This window comes from Ptychodera flava, chromosome 6, assembly GCF_041260155.1.
Source record: "Ptychodera flava strain L36383 chromosome 6, AS_Pfla_20210202, whole genome shotgun sequence".
Classification (NCBI taxonomy): domain Eukaryota; kingdom Metazoa; phylum Hemichordata; class Enteropneusta; family Ptychoderidae; genus Ptychodera; species Ptychodera flava.
The window spans coordinates 28156384-28178852 of record NC_091933.1 but is presented as its reverse complement, the minus strand read 5'-3'; the positions used below and the strand labels follow the sequence as shown (position 1 = coordinate 28178852).

Here is a 22469-nt window from a genome sequence, read left to right as displayed (position 1 = left end):
GTGTAGTCTTAATTTTTCAAAACCAGTTCACTTTGGGTCAAGAATTGAGAAGCTATGCATAGGTAATATGTACCAGGGATGTATGGAATTCAGGGCTCAAAGTTGCCACCGATTTACTTGACCAAATTTTACAAAGTTGCGCCTAACTAGTTGAGGTTGTTGGCATTTTGCAACTAGTTTCAAACATTCTTCCCCTACTTTCTTTGCAGATAAATTGAAGATTAACATTGACCTTGGGCAGCCACATAAAAGTCAGGGTGTTAACAATCACTATCTTGTCGAGAAAAGCATGTTGCAAGTTAGCTTTCATTGTCAGTTATCCTTGCTAGTTGTCAGAATGTATGATTTATTTCATGAAAATTCAATCCAAGTATCAGTTCACTGTCAGTGTCAGCATATTATCAATTTATAAAAACAATAGTGTTTTAGGGAAGCAGTTTATCATTGAACAAAGCTTTTTTCTGATCATGAACTCATTAGAGCATCCGAAAGTTGATCAAAAATAAATGAGTAAAAAAGCAGAAAGTAGGTCACCATGATAGCTTATGAAAAGCATACAAATATCCACTGTTTTGTTGCTGACAAAAACAGACTGGTACACAAGTGTGACCATCTGAAAATGTTCACTTGTGTAAGTTACAGCCTGGAGAATACATGAGGGGAGGGCATCTTCATTTGGAAGCAATCAGTACCAGAGGGACAAACATTTGAAGTCTTCACTGGTTAGAGGGCACAGGTCACCACTCGTTCAAGTAATCTAATTTCCATGTTTACAAACAATTATAATTTCAACCAGAGGCTACCATCCATTGTACCAATAAGTCAAAACCTAATAGGAATTTTTGTCCTATTGCTAAAATTTAATACAATCAAACTCTTACAGCAGAGAGGCAGATTTTCTCAGAAAATGGACAAAATGCACTTTCAAGTGTCGTTCTCCAACTCCAATTTAGTCTCAGTTACCAAGACTGCACTGTAGGGCTCTAATCTGGCCACCCCCACAGTCTTGGGAAATCCCATTTAAAAATATCTGGGCAAGATGGCACCATACAGACAAGAGTGGTGCATCCTGGGAGCAACTGATCCATGATGCAATTATTGTGTTTTGAGAAAAGCTTCAGAAAATATATCTTCAAGGTTATGTAGAAGTGGCTGCCAAAGTCCCTCCATAGTAATGAGTGTGAACTATGACTTTTTATGTCTCGATTCAGTTGTATCCCACCTGTCAGAAAAACTGATCCTAGAGTTGTAAGTTCCCCCTAATTATGAGAATTGACTTTGAAAGCCAATTCTACATAACCTTGAGCTATATATTCCATGACTTTGTCTCAATATGTCAGTTGCCCCTAGGATGCATCGATATGTCCTTGTTGTGCAACGCCCAAAGTGTAGCCATGTGTAGTTGTTGGCCGACCCAGAGTGGAGTCACTCATTTGCAGTGAAAAGCTCAGGGGTAAGGCAGGCACTAGATTATTAAAATGAAATGAAATGAAACTGAAATGCCAATCTTTTTATCACTAGAAGCTTAAAACTGAACTTTCTCATCAAAGTGCATCATGTAGATTATAAAGTAAGCATTCCATATAAGCAAACTTCAGATCAACTCCATAGCAGCTAACATTCAAACTGAGATACATGACACTCGGTTAACTGTATTTGTATGGAGAAATCTATATTGCTCTTCTGTATTTTAAAGCCTAGATCCAGGACAATGTTCTCATGTTCACATCTTGTTTCTGCGGAAGTCTGTTTTTGCAGTTTTTGAATTTGCCTGTGCTCAGAAATAAAAAGTCATACTCTGGCTACTGCAGTGTTCTATGGATAACTAACCATATTATTATTGTTGTCGATTTGAATTCCAGATTTCACCCATGGCCGCCACATTTCAAATGATGCAGAATTCAAATGTAACAGCAAACCCAGCCCAGTCATTATTCTGTCATCTTACTGTGGCCAATTGTGGCTGAACAGTGTGTGTTGTAAGCAATTTTGAAAAATAAATCCAAATTTCTCAACAGGGTATCAGAAACACAAGTTTTTGGCAAACCACATGGAAAGACTCCAATGTGATAATGTAGTACAACGCAAGCATGAAATGTGTGAGATTTCGAACCATGGTCAATATTTTATCAAAAACCACTACATGCAAGGATATCATTGACACTTTCACTTTTATTTTCGATAAAGAAAACTTTCCAAACTGTACACTCACATACTCTGTAATTTTTAAAAAAATCTACAATAATTAACATTAGAACATTCAATAGGTATCACTTGTCTTATTTTATCTCCATATATTCATTTTTTTAAACCTACAGAAATTAATACCATTATAGAGGTTCACAATTAAATTGTTCACTTTGGGTTTGAAGGTTTCCTAGTATCTGCAATATTTCATATCCCTCACTCATTTCCCATCACATCCAATAAATTAGGAGGAAAAAAAGACTCTTTATGATTTTCTTTAATGTAAAATGTGTGTAATAACATTACAAAAGAAATAGTGGTAGTATTATAGAACGTTGAAATACACATACTTTCATCATATAATTCAATATTTCATGGTATGGGGGTTGTCTGCCATCAGACTAGATTACCCTCCTATCATTCTCATGCCAAGCAAAACCGGTGTGAAGTCCAATTATGCTAATGAGAATAGCAGATCGAACCAAAGAGTGGTGAAGGGAGGGGGAATCTGAGGATGAATGGAAAACGTAAATGGCTGGTTATTCGAATAGATCTGCAGACCGACATATTAAAATCTGTGCATATTATTGAGAATATCAGTTGACAGCCGTAGCAGAGTGTAGGCAACACTTCATTGTATTTGTGACTGTCTGACGTGTGCACTTTCTCAGAAATGAGAGTCTCTTTAAAATCGTTCGGTCTGTAATTATGATCACCACTACACATGGAAAAAATTTCAGGAAAATGTCTTTCTCTGAGTATTATGGAACATTGCAGGCTGACATTCACAGCAACACAACGTACAGAGGACAAGGACACGGTGGAACCAATGCTGTTGTGCGTCAGAGAGTATTTCAAAGTCATGGTGTTACTTATTATGTTGCCATGGTGTTTATGTTGCTATGGTGCTGCTTCATGTCGCCATGGTGTCAGACATAACAAATGCACTCATGGGGTGATGACACGGTCATCATATTACATCTACTACCGGACACACAAGAGTGTAATTGAATTTCATAATGTAGGATAATTGCGAGGTTTGGCGAGGCTAAATGTCACCACACTCTCTGCCAGTTGCTCAGCGTGTTGTTTGTTACAGTATGTACACACTGCAGAGTCCTGACCGTTGGTTGAGAGGGTCAACTGGTGAGGTAACACAGCGGGTGGCAAAGGGTCACGTCTATAACAGCAGCCTAGTTGGTGTCCATGGAGGAATCGTCCTCGCTCATCGCGACTTCCTCGTCTGTCTTGTCATTTGAATCTTCGTTGTGATGGTTCTTGTTGTACAGCGTTCTGTTCTCAGCATTTTCACCTTCCTCGTCCCGGCGTATGTAAAATAGAACGTACGCAGCCTTCGACTGAAAGGTAGACAAAATGCTTGCTTAGAATAATGACGACTAAGCCTTTAAATCATTGAACAAAATTTTCACTGCTGCATTACAACGCAGCACTGGACACACTGAACAAAGAGAAATGTAACAAGGTATGTCATCATAGATGACACAGCTGGAGATGACTAGGTAAATTATTCCAGTTTTTTGGGGGCGTGAAAAAGAGTTGTATACATATACAATGGTGACACACACTAGCAATGAACCCTGAACCTGACCATAGACCCTCCCTTGACTAACTTACAGTGATGGCAAGTGTAGTGCCTAAACCAAAAGCTGCCAACATACATGTACCTAGCACTAGTGCACTACCACGTGAGTGATCAGCTATGTAGCTTTACTAAGTCTGCCATGTTAAAGTTCTGAGAATCAGAAGTAAGTGACAGGTGAAAAGCTAGCGTGTTACTGAAAGGGATTAAACTTGTTCGCAACAGTCAAAACTGTTTAGAAGAGTACTGTGTTTCTTCACCACACACTTCAGCTAAAAAGTGAAAAGAATTTCTCTAACACTCTATTTAATTTCTCAGTATTTTAGTCACTCAGTATGTCTGTAAGATGGTGCTTCCTACGTCAACTTTATCTATTCAGTGTGGCAAAAAACTTAAAATCTAGCCATGAGAAACAACGTTCATGAGAAACAACATTCGCATTACTGCCTTAAGTCAGTAAATTTGATTTATGCATGAAATATGTTACTAATTTAAAATTTTGGCATTGAAGTCACTAAGAAAACAACTGTATCATTCAACAAAATGACTTCATGAGATTACAGAAATTACCAAACTGGCAACATCAAATTTGGAATAAAATGCCTCTCATACATATTACTAGTATTTGTAGATGCTTGTACCTTTGCACCAATGGCTAATCTTCTCCTTGCAAAGAGCTTGGACACAACTTACCTGGACCTCATCTTCACCAACGCAAGACACACTGCTGTCATCAAAGCTGTACCATTGTTCATCCGTCGCATTCTTGGCATACGCCGTGTAGTGTCCACCTCCCATGCCACCATAGTGGTTTGACACAGCGATCAGGTCGTACACAGATGGGCCAGCGTTTCCATTGATCAAGTACTTCTTCATGTCAAGTTCCCTGTTAGGACAGCCACAAATGCAAAATGTTACATCACTTTTCTTGGTAAGGGTAAAAGTTGATCTATTGGATTGATTTAGGACTGGTATATTCTTTAAAATGCCAGTCTTGTAAATCAAGACAGACACTTCTCACTCTCTGCACTGACTGTTTCATCTACATGTAGCGGTAATGCTTGAAGCACAATACATGTGCACTGGCATTCATTTTAATACACAAAATTTGTTGTGAGTGTTGTGAGAAACTCAAAACTCCATGGCAATGACTTATTCACACTGCATAGGGCATTTACCATCTTTCATTCTCTTTAACAATAATAATTTTGTTTTCAATAACAAATTCAAAGACTTCTGGAAAAGGAAATACAAATGCAAGAACCAAATACGCATCCTTTGTAACTTTTGGTTACCTCTGTTTTCTATGCACCGGAAAAAATTGTTTAAGAACTCACTTGAGTGGGAAAGAAACCAGAGTGTCAAGCTTGTCTCTCCAGTATCTGTTGTAAGAAAACCTCTTGAGGTGTACTACAAGAACTTTGGGAAGTTTCCAAAGGTCAAACTTTTTGGTTGCTTGCTGGTGCTTCTTGCAATTCGGACAGTACCTGAAAATAAGACATTCCATATAAAGGTCTATGAGGGAGTGCTGATATAACATACTGCCTTACAGTGGAACCCTCATCTGTCATAGCATTTATGTATTTGCACAGACAAACTGTTCTTTTGGTGTTTTTGGTTCACATGGTTATGACATGGTTAGGCCTATCAAGCTTGGCCGCAATGTATGCTGACTTGGGGGAAGAGAGAGTATTAAATGTTCTGTACCCTACGGAATAATTTGAATGTCAAAATCATATACCATGAGACCATACTCCTGCAAGACTATGGAGCTGTAAATGAACTGAAAAGGATTTTCCAATTGAAGAAACATTACTTCACATGTCACTCAAGTAGGTATGCGATACAATGATCTACATGTATAATGTTTGTGTACCTCTACCATAGAAGAAAATCAGGGAAAATATAAACACACAAAGAACAATTCCATGGAGTCTGCTGTAAGAGTATCACTCACCATGGATCATCAACTCCTAGTCTTTCTTTTTTAAGAAATAATTCAATGCAATCACTGAGTTTCACTCCAGTCTTCCGCTGAGGTCTCTGGTTCATACTAGGGTGCGTTTCATACTCCTGTAATGGAAGCATGGCAGCAAATTTTGAAGATTGAATAAATGCTTTGTCATTTGAAAATTTTCAGCAGGAAGAAACTATCAACAGCTTCCAGATTTGCTAGAAATGTGAGCATCCAATGGAAGGATGTGACTGTATAATTGATTTTATACAAAATACATGGACACAAAATCCTTTTCCCTCTTGAAATTCTGTCATCTAGTTTCTAATTCGGAGGCTAGCAATTCTAGACTGCAAATATCAAGGGTTTCCTATCAGCAATGCATAGGAGCTTCCATTTTGGTACTAAGACAGAGAGTTCTTTATGGTAGAATGCGCCTAAGGGACTGATAGTCGGACTCTCAAACTTTTATATCTTTTTGCCATAGCACTTGTTGGGGTTCATTTTGTAACCCATGGAATTAATACAATTTTTCACGGCTTATTTTGTGAAAATTAAAAAAATGTATTTCTTCCCATAGAGTATCACAGGGATGGCATCTTTTTTGAATTTCAAACATCAGGAAATCTACAGTAATTGCTTTCTCTTGTATCAAAATTTGCAAGGTGACCCCTGATTTTTACTCTTGACATTGAAAGAAAATTTTGTTGAAAATTTATTTGAGGAAAGTTTGAGCAAAGGTCCTAAGTCTTTCACTTTTGAGGAACACACTACCTTAAAGGTATACAGTCACCTGTAATCTAAATATGCCCATATATGGTCAAAGGGGTGTTCCTTGGTATTCAAAATGCCCATGTGAGGGCGCTGTTTTAAAAAGCAGCCACCTGCTTAAAATCTGTGATTGGTTAGATTTTCTCTTTCCATGGTAACTGTGGCAAAATTGGAACAGGTGACAGCATACCTTTAAACCATGATGATAGGTTCTGTAGAGAATGAATGATAAACTGTCAATTCTTGAGCAGTGGATCCAAACCACAGTGGGCAACACTTTCAACAACAGAAAATATGTGAGTTCCCCAACATAAACTAACATGATGGTGCACATTGTCAAACAAGGTTTGTACTAGAACATTTTCAGCATCATTCAACCATTTTCGCAAGAAAATTTCATTCATTCATAAGATAAAATTCACAACCTTTAATCATAAGATGAAAGGACGCTGCTCACTTACCTCAGCAGCTTTCTCATCATAAACAGTTTCTTTAGCTTTAGTGTTCCAGTCTAGAGCTACGTATGAACGGGCTGTGTTAAAACGAGATAAAGTTGGGAAAAAGATAAATATTTACTTAATGTGGAATGCAACTTTAAAATTGGACAATGAGAAAAGAGAGAACATTTGAAATCAGGTCAATAGGGCGATGAACTGAACAACAAATGTAAGAGTTAAACTCAGGTACTAGTTGAGTAGCACCCATGTACATTCTGCTTTTGATGTTGCATATCATTATCAATAGATTAACCCTTGAATTTGAACGTGCACAAACTTGTACAGAAATATGTGTATTTCCGTAAGCATTTGTACACTTGGGTATGTTCGGACTTCCGTCATGTGATCTCTTGGGTGTACAGAGCCTGTAGGACGCATCGCGTCCTTTTCCTTGTGGAATAGAACTATTTTTTGTAGCTAACCAGACAGTCTGACAGACACTTACACAGAGATCTGCACACCAACAACATCGACATAAGCATCCTAGTGTGCTTGATATGATGATAAAGCATAAGAGTGCCAAAAATCTGCCACTGCAATGAAAGCCCTTTCACATATATGGACCATTAATATGGATTAAGCTGTCCTTGTCAGATACCAAAACTGCATGACAAAGCTGCATCATAAATTTACCTTTGTAAGTATAACTGAACCATTAAAGGGACAAAGTTGCTCTTTCTTGACCTTTTTGCGATATGACAGATATGACTGTAAAATGTCTCACTGAATGTTTAATCTTGTCTTGCTGCAAGCAGAGTACAGGTCGTGCACAGTTGACCAGTATTTTAGCATGTTTCACAAAGTCAAAGAGCACAAACTTCATTTCGTATCACAAAAATTCATGAAAAAAGGGTAAAAAAAGAGAGACTTTGTCCTTTAAAACAACGTTAATCCTTACGTGTAAATTTTATCGGGCCACTATCTTCTTTGAGTTTGACGATATCAGCGCTTCCATATGAGTTAACCATAGTAAATGTAAAAAGCCTTTTCCGTTTCTCAACTTTCCTCTTATCGTCCTTAGTGTCATTGTTAGAAAATTCATCATCGTCTATACCGCCGTCATCTACAGCATTCTCTTTGTTGTTCTGTGTGCTGGGCTCTCCCCTGGAAATCTCAGGGTCTTCACTTTCCTTGTCAGAGTCGTCATGCATTTCAATTTCTGTGTAAGTAGAAAACCACACATGAAAACTTATATAACAGTGAGACTGGCCATATTTTCATGAATACATAGTGAGTACTTGTCTGTATTGTGACTGGATTAACCCTTTGACTGCTGTAATTTTTCCCAACAAAATTTTAGTGCAACATTTCAAAAATTTTTATGAATTTTCAGCAATTTTTTTATAATTTTGGATCAAACAGACATCAATTTTCACTGGCTACAGTTTTTCATCAAAATTTTGGCAACAATTTGAAAAAATTTGACTAGGGTACATTTTATAAGGGTGACAGAAAATGACTTTGGCGCTCAAAGGGTTAATGATGAGTGGTGGGTGCATGATGAACAAAATCCAAAATGACTGTTAGATCTCAGCTTTGCAGGCACTGCCAACTATCAAGAAATTTCTCACCTCCATTTTCAGTGTTGTTGTCATTCTCTTCATCCTCGTCTATCCAGTCATCACAGTCTTTCTTCACATACCGTCTGAGAGAGAGAGTGAGAGTGGGGGGTGTTATATTTGAAAAATATCAAAAAACTTTTCATTTAAATCACGCAACACTGAACAGCAAGATCCAAGATTTTTTACGTACCGACGGACAGATCACACATATTCAAATACTGCAATTATCTGCACATGTACATATGTACACACAGACAAAGACAGAAACATATCCAATGTGACTTGTTATGTACTTACGACATTCTATGGAGAAGGGTTTCATAAAGATCCTGATAGGTGGGGTTTTTCCTTGAGACGGGTATAAGTAATGGCTGACCAAAGAGGGTTGAACTGACAGTGTTGTAATTGTAATTGGACTGACGGACCCTGTTCATTTGAAAGAGAAACAGAATAAAGAAATCTGATATTTGTAGATTGAACAGTGCATTTGAGGCAAAATAACATTAGCATACAAACTACCTCAAAAGAGGGATAAAACAGCAACAAGTGAAGACGATAAAATAAACCAAACTGACCAGCAGGAGATATAGAAGAAAGATGTTTCTTCTCATCATAAGTGCTTTTATCCCCGCTGGTCAGGTTGGAGTTCATAACGTTTGTATGTTTTGAATAGGAGTCACCTTATGCATATTGCAAAGGTAAAATATACAACAGGAATGTCAAGCTGATGCTGGCTGGATCTATGATTTGGGGAAATTTTCAGTGAGAAATGACAATATTTGCAATCAATTGAAGGGTAATTTCACATCTGGTAAAAACGGTCAAATTTTCTGGAAACACAAAACTCAGTCATTTGTTTTAATTTGAAGATAACAAAATGACAAAAAAATTCTAGTTTTGGTGCTCTTGTTCAACAAAACAGTGATTACTCATATTCTGAATACCAGTAGCACTGAATAACTCTGTTGGACAGTTAACAGGCTCCTCCTTTCATGATTTTTTAAGTTTTAACAAATTGCTATTTCTGTACCCCCTACAGTTTGACTTCTAATATTGGTAAAAATCAGAGATTTAGGTGATTCAAGAAATGAAACACCATAAGATCACCACTCTGTGATCTTTTCAAATGAAGCTGAACAGAACACAACTTGATTGGAAAATTACAATGAATATGGACAATATTTATTGAAATTTCAATTCACAAGGATAACATTGAAATATCAAAACATTTTCAGTCATTCAAAAATTTACCATTTGTCACTCTGTGAATGCTGCTTGTGTCGTGGCATAATTTCTATAGAATGGTATTATATGCCAAACAGGAATGTTCATGATTTAAGCTTTGTTGAAACAATAATACTCATATCCCAGTTATTATGTAATTTGCTTTCTGTTTGATTACCATAATAAATACAAAAAGTATCATTCATTGGAGAAAGTTCGAATGAAATATCTGCTTACTTCTTTTCTCTCATGTACACTGGTATAACTGCTGTTTCTGGATCATCTCCTTTGTTTGTTGGTACTTCATATCTGAAATCAATCAAAAGAATTTTTTTAGTAAAGATCATTCACAAACAGCATTATGAAAGTAGTTCCAGGCTTGGAATTATCAGCATGCTTTACTCCAACGATATTTTTAGACTGGCGGCTGTCTCCAAACTGCATTATCTGAATGACAGATTGAATTTATCCCGTTTGTCATCCATTCACCTGCACCAGAGAACAATACTAAACTACTGCTGACACACTGATTTAATCAGAAAGTGCATACAAAAGAAACTGAAACGGATATTACATGAAGTTAAACTCAGTGAGTGACAAAAATGAGTTGATTTTAATACAAATATGTACAGAACTTTGAGTTGCGGCAAATTTGAACGATCTACAAATTCAGTGATCTGCTCTTGAGAGTGACATGATATCCATCCATAGTTTTGGACAATAAATCACTGCACAGAGCCAATTACCAAACCACATTACATGGGAATCCATTGAGGGACTTCTTCTGTATCTAAGCCAGACGATGGCATCTAGATATAGATTTCAGCACTATGTCTTCACTTTTGCAAGTCATCGCTGTGCTATGACCGATTATGATGGAGTCTGTATGTCTATCGCAGAAGCTCAGCCAGTCTTTCATTAGCACAGCAAAACAATGTCTGTATTCATTACGGTGATCATACATCATGAAAATGAATTGCTGTGGCTTTGATTAACGAACTGTCTTGCATAATAATCAAATTATAGTCTATCTACTAAATTATATAGCATTACGTGTTAAAAGTTTTTTCACTGTAGATGGCTGTGAGTCAGTAATGCTTCCTGGTCATTCAACTAGTATTTTTCATCTTTACAGGGTATAACACAACATCCTTGTCAAGGGACATTCAGAAATGTTGCGGCAGTTCCTAATTTCCCTTATCTTGAAAGGAAGGCCTGACTTCAATTAGATTTGATACAAGTAATGGCTCACAGGAGAAAATTCAACATCCCATTCTCTTCTCAGATTGATGGTGTCATTTTACCTGTAATCAAGTATTCGTGTTCAATTCCACCCCTATCGATACTTACACAAATATATCGTCTCTATCAAGAATATGGCTGAGTGCTTCATCGTATCCAAATACCTTGTGAAACCGATGAGTGTAGACGTCAGTTACGACCATCTGAAATTAACAAGGAGGAAGCCATAGATTATTAGAAGCGATGTTTTTTTTATGATGTAAATGTGCCAAACCAAAGCAATCACTTTAAAAGCATGTCTGTCTTCTGTGATGTCTCACTGAAATTTGAGAATGCATGTACTCCACAAATAATTGCAACAAGTGTTTACTCACCTTATCAGGGGGTATTTCAGTCAGTTTTGAAACTGCATTGCACAAGTCTTGCACACATCCCATCTTTGGCACTATGACTTTCATCTGAATGGAGTCATGAAGGAAACAGTAATTTGCTGAGAGATCGTCATCAAAGTTGCAATGATGGTGAAGATGAGTGCTGCATACATACATGTATTGCTCTACCATGATATTCATACGGCAACTTTCAATCTATCTTGCTTTGGTCAATAACTGACAATTCAACAATTGGAAAGATTAAACTGAAACAATGACGCACAATAAACATTTGTTTGTTTCATTAATTATTTTCATACAATATTTGTATTCTTTAGAGCTCTTTCAAAAGACAGCGTTCTCCATTAAACTTAAGAAACTGTTCATATGGGATGCTTCTATGTCAGTTTTTAGCACGACCAGCCAGTCACAGTTAGAAGAAGCTTGATTCATTCACAACTACATTGCTTCCTGCTTTCATGGAAGTGTTAATGTAGTGAGAACTTCACAGCACATCACTTGTCACAACAAAAGCGGTGACGAACAGAATTACAATTAGTGTAATGTATAGTATGAAAGCGTCCACCTCTACTATGTTTGCATGGATTCTGTGAAAATTTATTGCCAATGAATTGCCAAATATTGATAAATTTGGTGCAAGCGTTTCCCATTGGGGAGTTTGGCCGCACTTTACCAAGTATTTCTTCTTGAACCTTTTCATCACCAGTTCCCAGTGTAATGGGTCCACTTCCCCTATTGAAGACAAGTGGACCACACCAAAGGCCGGTGGTAAAAGGGCTGACCTGCTCACCCCTAATTCCCTGTTGATAGGTCTGCAATCCTCATTGATAACAATATGTTTGGGACAAACCATTGTGGTAAAAGGTTTGAAATGATACTTTTTCAGAGAAATTCAAAGCTTTCTCATTCAGGAATCTTTTCTCTTTGAATGGAGGGCTCATCTCAAAGATTAGAAAATGCCATTTCACTACAGATGTACCATGATCAAATTACACTATTGGGATGGGAAGGGCAGGTAAGATCACAATTACGGTGTAGGCTGATGACAATTTTGAGGTACTGACAGACAGGTGCAGTTGTAAAATTTCCACAGTTCTGGAGCAACAACTGAGTAATAACAGCTCATCACCTGTACTGGTTTTCTGAATGGATCTTCATATATAACAAATACTTCAATGCTTCTTTCCTTTTTGATCGGTAGAGGTAAACTTAGAAAACAGAAAGGGTCAAAGGTCACTGACGTCTTCCTACAACTTTCAACGGGACACACTACGGTGGATTTGAACAAGCCATGAAACAGATCCACAATGATGGAATTGTTGCGCTTCCGGTGGTTTTCCCAGGATTCTGCAGCTACAAGCTGTAAGATAAATGATTTAGAGATTAAAATGACGGTCAGATGCATTCTGCTACAAATGAGACTGCACAAATAAATGACCAATAAAATAGGTATGTTACTGTATGTGTTCACTCTTGAATTTTGTTTGTACTTCTATACCTTATTTCATTTTACCCTCTATAGTAAGTACACTGTAGCAGCCAGAGTGTGTCATTATGCCTTACAAATCACTTAAAGTTTTGAAGGACTTCCAAGGACTTTTTCAGCAATTTTCAGAATCATTTTTACGTCCTAAATACCATTTTCCTGAATCAGGTATAATTTTCACAATATACATTCTTTTTTATCATCAGTTAACATATAATTTTTTACAATATCATCATTGATCGTCGTGTCAGTTTTGAAAACTGGGGGTGGATTATCAATTTTCCATAACTTCATAGGACTTAATTTCATTTCCAATGACTTTTCGAGGACTTTGCAGGAGGCTTCCAAATTCACTGACTTTACGGGAACGTAGGTACCCTGTCCTCAGTAGGTCTATCAGGATGATTTGCAGAGTTTGGAATTAGACAAGCTGGTGGCAGCTTGCCTCTTTGCACATACGACATGGAATAATGCACATATTAAAGTAAGACTAAGAGATGCTATGAAGGCTATAAATTGCTGTTTATATGACGCAGAAGACCTTCCTACCTCATCAGGTCTGCCATCAGCGTCTTTCAACTCGATGTATGGTTTCTTTCGTATCCTGTTCAAGTCTTCATGGAGGCCATCGATCAGGAAAGCCAGCAACTCCTGGGAGTCTTGTTGTTGATAGCCAGAAAACTGAGGTGCAAAACGACCCACTTGCATCTAGGACCGAACAAATGATTGGGTGAATATTTTGTGATTTCACCCTAAATTTAATCTGGAAGATTTTTATGTTTATAAACTATCAAGATAAACTACGGATTTATGATGATATTCAGACACCTGTTAGTACATTTACAAAGCAACATTAGGGCCATTACTTCTACACCGTGAGGTGAGAAAAGGCACTTGAAGGATCGGGGTAAAGGATGAATATTTAAATATCTCTGACCGGACCAATTTTTAAGAAATGTGGATATATTCCTTGCATTGGAAGCATTGTACATTTTTGAGACTCGCAAATCATAACAAAAAATCTGTCTTGCCACAAAGTTTAGCTGGAAGAAGAAGCAACTCACTTTAAACTGACGCGGCATGGTGTAGCTGTAGTTACCAGACCACATGATCTTGATAAGCTCAGCATACGCCTTGGCAATCTCTCCTCTCATACCCAGCGGGTTGTCATAGTTCAGCTCATCTTGGTACATGTTTTCTGTCAAGGAATAAAAGAGAGGGATCAACAATGGTGGCCCTTCACTTCCAAAGGCACAGAAATATTAACCCTTTCACCACCATGGTTTGTCCCAAATCCATTGTTTTCTATGGTAAAGTTGGACCTGTATACAGGGAACTGGGGGTGAAAGGGTTAAACAACAATAATTCTTTACAGAGTTTGACTGTTTTGTTGCATCTTGCTTTTTTGTATCAAATTTGACAGGATTTATGTACAGCTATTTCTTATTATAGATTATTTTTTCAAAAAAATACAAAACAAGACAATATCCCTGGTTTCAGAAAATGGTTTACGTTTTAAATGCATTTGATGAAATGCATATTTTGATCTCATAAAGTTAATATCTTATTACATATCTCAGAGGTTCTCATAGAAGACGGAAGTTGAGTGCACCAGTATCTGCCAAGAAATAAGGGTATATATGAAAATTCCATTGTAACTAGGCAACAACATTGCCACAGTTTTGTAATGGCACAATAGTTCATAGAGAAAGTTGTGAGAAGGCAAGATTCTGCTTTTATGATAGATTACAAAAACATGCAAACTAAAACAAGAGAGAAAGGCAGTCTGTGCCAAGTTTGAATACATCTCTAGACCAAACTCACCGAGGAAGTAGCTTGTAAGAGGTTGAACATTGCTCATACACTGTAGTCCTGAATTCATGAAGCAGGTATTCCCCAGGTTACTGAGCCCACAGAGACCTGGCTGTGAACTGCGGTGATTCGATGAGGAGCCGTAGCCATAGTAGTTAGAACCGTAACTTCCGGATGAATATCCGTAAGAATTACTCGCACTGTAATGAGATGATTTGTGACTTCTGTTGTCAATAATGATTTGTAACATGAATGTACTTTGTTTGATATCATCATGTGCATGTCAACACCTTCATTGGGCAAAAGTATCTCACAAGGCACATGGAATAAAATTGGCAATGTATACACTTTCCAGTCCACATGGTGCAAAGTCAATTTGTGTATAATAAATTCTACTTCTATTTCACAAGATAAATGAAAACAAATAATGAAAAGAAGCAAACATAACTCTTAAAGTACATATTCATGATTCATATCATACAAAAGCTCATACACAATGAATTACAAGCAATAGATAGCCTGTTCTGTTACCTTGGCCTTGCTACAATGTCAGGTTTCAAACAGAGTCAGGAAAACAGATCACTGGTTCAATGTTTACATCTACCACCTCACATATAGCAAGCTGTGTTCTCATTGAGCAGTAATCAACAAGGCTCTGATTGATTTCTTATTTTATCAGATATTCAGTGTCATGTGTAAATTCCTTGTTGTATGTACAGACCTTCTAGTTGTCGTGGATGGAGATGAATAGTTGTTGATTTCCATACTGCTTGACGTGTTTGTTGAGCTGTAACTACTGGTGGATTTCGTCTGTCTCGGCCATGTGCCATCCTCATTTTTCTGTTCTATAACTAGCACCTGTGGACAAGAACGAAAGTTATAATCCTCTATAGGCAGTGCTACTTATTGTAGTGCCACACTCATGTGACGAGTAAATGACGTCCACACTCATGTAAACAGAAACTGTATTGCTCATTTTCCAAAAAATCTATGCATTCAGATATTGAGCAGTTTATTTACTGAACATGATATGCACACACTCAATTAGTACGGTAAGAGTATCAGGGAGTTTCTTTTGTATAAAGTTCCTTTACATGTAGTTCTTGAATCATGTAAAAAAATCATATGGAACTTGATGCATGCATATCTGATTCATAAACAGCACACCTCAAAATTGGCTTCACTGTCTCTCAATGAAACTGCTGTCCTCTAGTTTGTGCATTACACGTCATCCATTTCCGTCTCCACCACATAACAGTTTAACTACAACACGTTTGTCATTTTTCTAAAACAAAAATGTTGGTATATCTCACCTGACCCTGGTAAAGATTAGCGTCTTGTACAGTGTTGTCTTTCTTTCCAAGATGTTCATATGTGTTACTCATGTACTTATTCCACAAACGGGTCTCTTTCTCCTCGCTTATATTGAAGAGTTTTCGCATTTCTTTTTCGATGGTATCTGCAGAGAACAAAGATAAGACAAAGAAAACTGCTGGATAAAACAAATCCAAGGAAAAACTCTACATGGTTGACACATAGACTGTTACCAGTGCTGTCTCGGACTCTGCCAGGTTACTGGGGATGTAGGACTGGCACCACATTCACGACAACAAGGCCATTCTATCATGTAAAATGGAGCATCATCTACAATACATGTACTCCGTTTAGGAGTACCTAGTCAAAAGTCAGTAATGTCCATTGTCTCATACAAGTTTCTCTTCTTTAAACATGGCTACCAATGGACTGATATATTTTTATGTCTCTTATGATCTTGCAATGAATGCAAAAAATGTCTATTGCTAACATAGTCTGTTTTTCATTATCTGCAAGTACAGTACTGATATAGAAGCAATTCAACTGTACATGTATGAGAACTAAAAGGTGTGAATACAATCCAAAACATTTGCAATGCCGATGGAACAGTTGGACCTACCTAAATTATGGGACACTGAATTTACAATATTTGTGGCCCATTCCAAACAAAATTTGTCTTGCGACAATATCAAAATGGTGCTTTAAAATACACAAATATCAATGAAGAATTGAATTCTTCTCTTCCAGATCATTAAAAGAAATCATTTGAAATCATTTGAATAAGGCTTACCAATGGTGTCAGCTTTACTGAACTGTTTACTGACTGGCTTGTCAAGCTGACCGTGTTCACAGAGTTTGAATTCCATCAAATACACCTCCACTTTGCAGTGTTTCACAAACATTCCGTTTTCAATTACTTTCCTCGCTATTCCTTCCTGTCCCTCCAAGATGCCGTACCAAGAAGCCAATTTAGTCCATGCTTCCGTTGGCACTAATATGTAATCTAGCTCGTCTATAAGGTGTTCTTTCAACACATTCTTTGTACCCTCTGATGGAAATGAAAAATAAAGGTGGTGATGAGAAATACAGAGATCAAAGAAACTTTGGACGCATATTCTTTAGCTCATCAAATGAAGTTTTTTCCCAGAAAATTGGATTATGCGGGATTTTATTTTCCTTGATCTTATCACAAAGGGATGCGCTATACTATATACACCACTATCTGAATGAATTTTGTTTTATTTTTAAAATGTTGAGTACAAAATATCTTCAAACATGTGTGTCTCTTTCCATTAGTTACATATTCTGATTCCAGGTTTTCCGACCTTGTTTGGGGGCCAAGAAAATATTGTCTGGTGAAAAATATTCAGTGCAAATGCTCTATTAGTCACTTGAACTTAAAGTATTACACATAAAACCATATCTGTCTTTCATAAAAAGACTGCTGGTAGGTTTAACCAGCACTGTGAGTGATGGAGTCTAGCTCGGCACTTTCCTGAAACCCATTTTGCATATTCAATCAAGCTTGCTGATCCCCTGGCAACACTGGATGGTGGCACTGAGTGTTTCAGTAAGACTGTACACAGTAATATGCGTAGGTAGGTAACTCAACAAACGAAAGTATCTTTCGGATAAATTTTTGACCTGGCTATTGCTCTGATACAAGAAGACTTTAATAAGCCAACTCATAAAACAAGCAAACTCTCCGTTTTCATTTAAAGAAAAACATATCATTTTATTGATAGGTTTTATCTGCCTGACAGTACTCATAATATAGGTATGACTAGTAGATTATTCTATACTTATTATAAAGGTATAATGCACCTTGGGCACAGATATTCAGACTTTCTAATTATTGCAATTTTTTTCTGATCTACAATTTGTTGGGGTTCATTCTATAGCTTGGAGTAAGAAATATTTTCACCATCATAGTTTTGAATTTTAAATATTTGTAGACATTTGAAGTGATTTGTTTCTCTAGTACAAAACTCTGCATTGTCACCTGACTTTTATTCTAGATTTTATGAGGGAATGGTCAAAAGTTTTCATTGAGGAAAAGTGTGAACAAAAGTTCAAGTCTTTCAATTTCGAGGCATGCACCACCTTAAAGAGACAATACTAGAACTAGTAGAAGCTTCACCTTTTGATTTCATTTTATTATTGTTGAAGTAAATAAATACGCAAAAAAAAGAAAATCCATTTTTCTTCTTCCTTTGCATGGAGAAGTGTGACAAAATACACAAAGTATTAAAATTACAAACAGAATGTACTGTGTACTACAATACGCAAATTTTTATTGACAATGAAATTCCAGTTCAAATTTTAAATTCAACTGTTAACACTGACACTGGACATTACAGGCATACAGGTTCTACTGATTGGTTGAACTCTGGCCTTTTGGATTGCAAAAAAGAGAAGCAGCTTGTATCTTCGTTCAATAGTATAATGAACAAGAAGCATTGTATTTTATAATGGTTTAAAGTAATTACGGATGGACTGGACAAAGAACAAGGAAAGAAACCTTTGCTGTCGGACAAACATACACAGCCACTACATAAGGCATTACACCTTGGGAGACTTACCTTTGAACAGACCAGAATTATCAATGGGACCAGGGTATGACGACTGCTCTCCCATTCCATACATGTCCCAACTATCGTATCCCACATATTTTTTCCACTGTTTAAACCAACGGCTATCCACAAGATACCTGGAAAAGCAAAATTTGGCCTTTTAACTTATTGGAGACAAAAGCACCGATCTCTGATGTGAAATTGGGGACAAAAAACATATGTGAACCGAAAAGACTGTGGTGTTTACAGTTGCATTCGGAACACGTCTGGATAGATACATTAACACTGTCAGGATGAGTGGCAAATGAATGTTAATCACTCAGCTGATGTCCTGATGGTTAAAACAGTGAAACTGTCCCATTACAAGTCTGATCATCTGCTTGATTTGCAGAGAAAGTAGTTCTACGATGGGCATGATGTTTGACAACACAGCTTCTCTAGGGATGTACAACTCCCTGGCCCCTCTTACAATTTCACTCTGCCATTCCATGAATCCATTTAGTATTCCTCTGGTTGTTATAACTGTCTTGCGTGACATGCAGAGCTACAGTAACACATCCCATTTTTATATTCATGTTCCATTGCATCAAAGTGTCTACAGACACATTATGCCAACACAGAAGATCACATGAAGTGTTGCACTGGAGAGAGTGATATCAGTCACCATGTATCAATAGAGTGTGTTACGTACAGTCAGCCACCTGTAGTCATCTCTCCCCTCTATTTGTCTGTCTGTGTCTGTCTCTCTATACAAACATACATATACAGTTTAAATGCATAAATGTACATTATATATATATATATATATATATATATATATATATTATTATATATATATATATATATATATATATATATAACACAAATTACTTCAAGTACTAAGTATATGTACTAATCTGTTACTCAAGTTTCATGCATCCTGCGTAAGTAACAGATATTATTACTTAATACTTTGTACTTAAATTGTTATTATTTGTAACGCTCTACTTTTAGCATCAATCACTGTAATTTCCTGCGAAGATATCTGTGTACTTTGATATATATATATATATATATATATATATATATATATATATATATATATATATATATATATATATATATATATATATATATATATATATTTATATATATTATCAATAGGACGTTAGCAGTTGATCCCTAGTGGAGATTGGAGTGGGACGATATAGAAAACTTGGCCATCAATAGATATGGAAAACTTGACCAAATAGAAAATTTGACCATCAAGTTATCAAAATAAATATATATATATATATATATATATATATATATATATATATATATATATATATATATATATATATATATATATATATATATATATATATATATATATATATATATATATATATATATATATATATATATATGATCTGGTAATCATTCACACTGTCAACTTCTGATCAAAATCGTTATGTACAACACACTGCAAAGCACTCATCAACATCATAAATACTAAGTGTACATGTATCTACAGACAACAGGCTTTGCATTATGTAGGAAGTGTGTGAGGTATTATTAAATAAAATATAAATTACATTAAATTGAAGTTCAATTCACAATTTGCAACCTGCTTTTTGGAAGATGCTCCCGAATTATAATAGATGATGCATCCGTTCTTTGCTTAAAAATGTCATTGAAATCAGATATGAGAGCATTTCCTCTGATGTGAACGACAAATTATGACACTGTCTCTACTGCCCTGTATTGTTATCATTTTCATCTCATTTGTGCTGTGTTCCATCACAAGTGTGCTAAACATTTGGGAACCAACTGATCAAACGATGTTACACAACTTCTATTTCCTTTCACAGGTCATCTGTTCAGTGCTGAGCAATAGTCTGAATTTGGTAGTTAATTTTTGAATTCAGATCTTTTACATTTTTGGAGTTTTTAAAAAAAAAAGAAATGCTAGACAAAATTCAACTTGATAAATACAGTATCAATTGTTGCAGCACAATGATGATACATAGTCTCTTTAAAGTGACGTTTAATGTTTGATAATATTTTCATTACCAGTAGCTTGGCCATTAATAGAACAAGTACATTCTTTTTCTTGTCCCAAAGGTATGTTGCAACAAAAAGTGTTAGCCTTGAAACACACCACACAGTGTGTGCAATACGCAATGTGATTGCTGACAGGTGAATTCTAGTCCGGATTAAAATTCAGTCATGAAGAATAATATTTGAAATCACACACAGGTGTGTTAACAATGAACACTACACTAGGGCATTTCAAAGTTTGGGATTGGAACAAAAAGACTATATTTTAAAAACAAAACAACAATGGTGCGATATATCCAAAGTTAAAGCTTAATTAAGTAAGTACATCAAGTATTTGGCGTCACTGTCCTGTGTGTAATTGATAAATCTCACAGCAACTGGCATGAATTGACTCTTCTTCAACCTCGCATTGTTTACATTGCGTGACCAACTCAACTTTTTGCAGCATTCCCCCTCATTAAGTCATACAAACCAGCATGAACAAAGGTTTCCAAAGCCAAATGTGGGACACACTATTGTAATACACATTATCAGGTGAAGTAAGTAAAATTTCCGTCATTACTAGTAAGTACGTCTCAGCAGGACAAGTGTGTGAAAGTCGTGTTTAACTATGTTATAGGCGTCATGACACGGAAAATGGTATGTTTCCCTGATTTGTAAAATCTGTCATCAATGTGAACAGATTGTTTCTCATTTGCTTGTTCATCTTCGAAAAACCATGGCGTAAAAGAGGCCTTTACTCTCATTTTCACAGCAATAGCGGTATATGAAATTGAAAACGACAGACTACAATGCTCAGGTGTCATATAATTATACGTAACTACCATACATCATACCATTGATAGTAATAGGCAATTACTGCCTCTTTTGTCATAATGTCGCCTTTCCTAAAAATATCAGAATATAGACCTTAAAAAAGCAACTGCCTCATGTGGAATCGTATGTATTATTTCCTGTCTATGTGTGTGCATTCACATTGACGTAACTCATTTCCACCCGGAAAAGCATGATTCGATTTCTTGACGCTACGCTGCACTGGGGAAGCCTGCTTGCGTTCGCAGAGTTGACATTGGGCAGGTTATGATGACACAGTCAACGAGGCGGGATGGGTAGCGATCAAAAGAGTGAACACTGCGATAGGCTGATTAATCGAATCTCTCGGTCATTGACATGGAAACGTAATAAATTATAATGAAAAACCGACGATTTCTCGACGGACATAACAACTATGACGGGCGACCGTACTTGCCGGTTAACCCGACGGTCTCGCGACAAAAACATGAATGACATGCGCAAGATAGCCGGTAAGGTATGTGCCTTGTGTCACACAAAATACCGTCGACCAGGCTCCAAATGTTCCGTGATGGTGAAGAGATCCTTCAAGATTCTTACCATGTGCTACCTTTCTTCAGTGGTGTTTTCAGAAGTTCGCAAATTTCTTGTTTTTGAGTCTCCAGCTCAGGAGGGCCGCCTTCCGCCATCTTGGAAAGTTCGATGTTAAACTAAGCGAGAGAATTCTGGGTAATATGACGTCAACATTTCTGGATTGTTCATTGCATTTCATGCATCTTGCATGCTGATCGGAAACCTCCAACATGCTGATTGGTTGACTCATGTCATAACTAAAAATAGACTTGTTCGTGAGAGGACGTAAAAGGCAAGAAGAGATCGTGTAAGTATGTTGTTGAACTGATGGCTGGCATGCTGCGTCAATATATTATTAAATGACTGACAGAAATGGTCCGCTAAACGCACAGACGTCACGTGCAACTGTGGGTCTATGCAGGGACTCGGAGCCGAGGTCAAGTCTTGACCTGAGCGTCCGGTCAC

At 36.8% G+C, this 22469-nt stretch overlaps 1 protein-coding gene across 1 annotated transcript; it reads right to left on the bottom strand.

Annotated features, from left to right (window-relative positions):
- Window positions 1-2154: 2154 nt before the first annotated feature.
- LOC139135396 (ubiquitin carboxyl-terminal hydrolase 15-like) lies at window positions 2155-22179 on the bottom strand. Its single transcript, XM_070702770.1, has 20 exons — window positions 22032-22179; window positions 18624-18751; window positions 16832-17089; window positions 16041-16186; window positions 15449-15585; window positions 14740-14927; window positions 13980-14113; window positions 13465-13623; window positions 12559-12789; window positions 11412-11495; window positions 11146-11240; window positions 10033-10104; window positions 8869-8997; window positions 8581-8654; window positions 7908-8168; window positions 6974-7044; window positions 5745-5860; window positions 5125-5274; window positions 4481-4673; window positions 2155-3545 (listed from the first exon to the last, which is right to left on the bottom strand). The coding sequence occupies exons 1-20, from the start codon at window positions 22118-22120 to the stop codon at window positions 3381-3383; spliced, it is 2880 nt and encodes a 959-aa protein (XP_070558871.1). The 5' UTR covers window positions 22121-22179; the 3' UTR covers window positions 2155-3380.
- Between the last annotated feature and the right edge of the window lie 290 nt (window positions 22180-22469).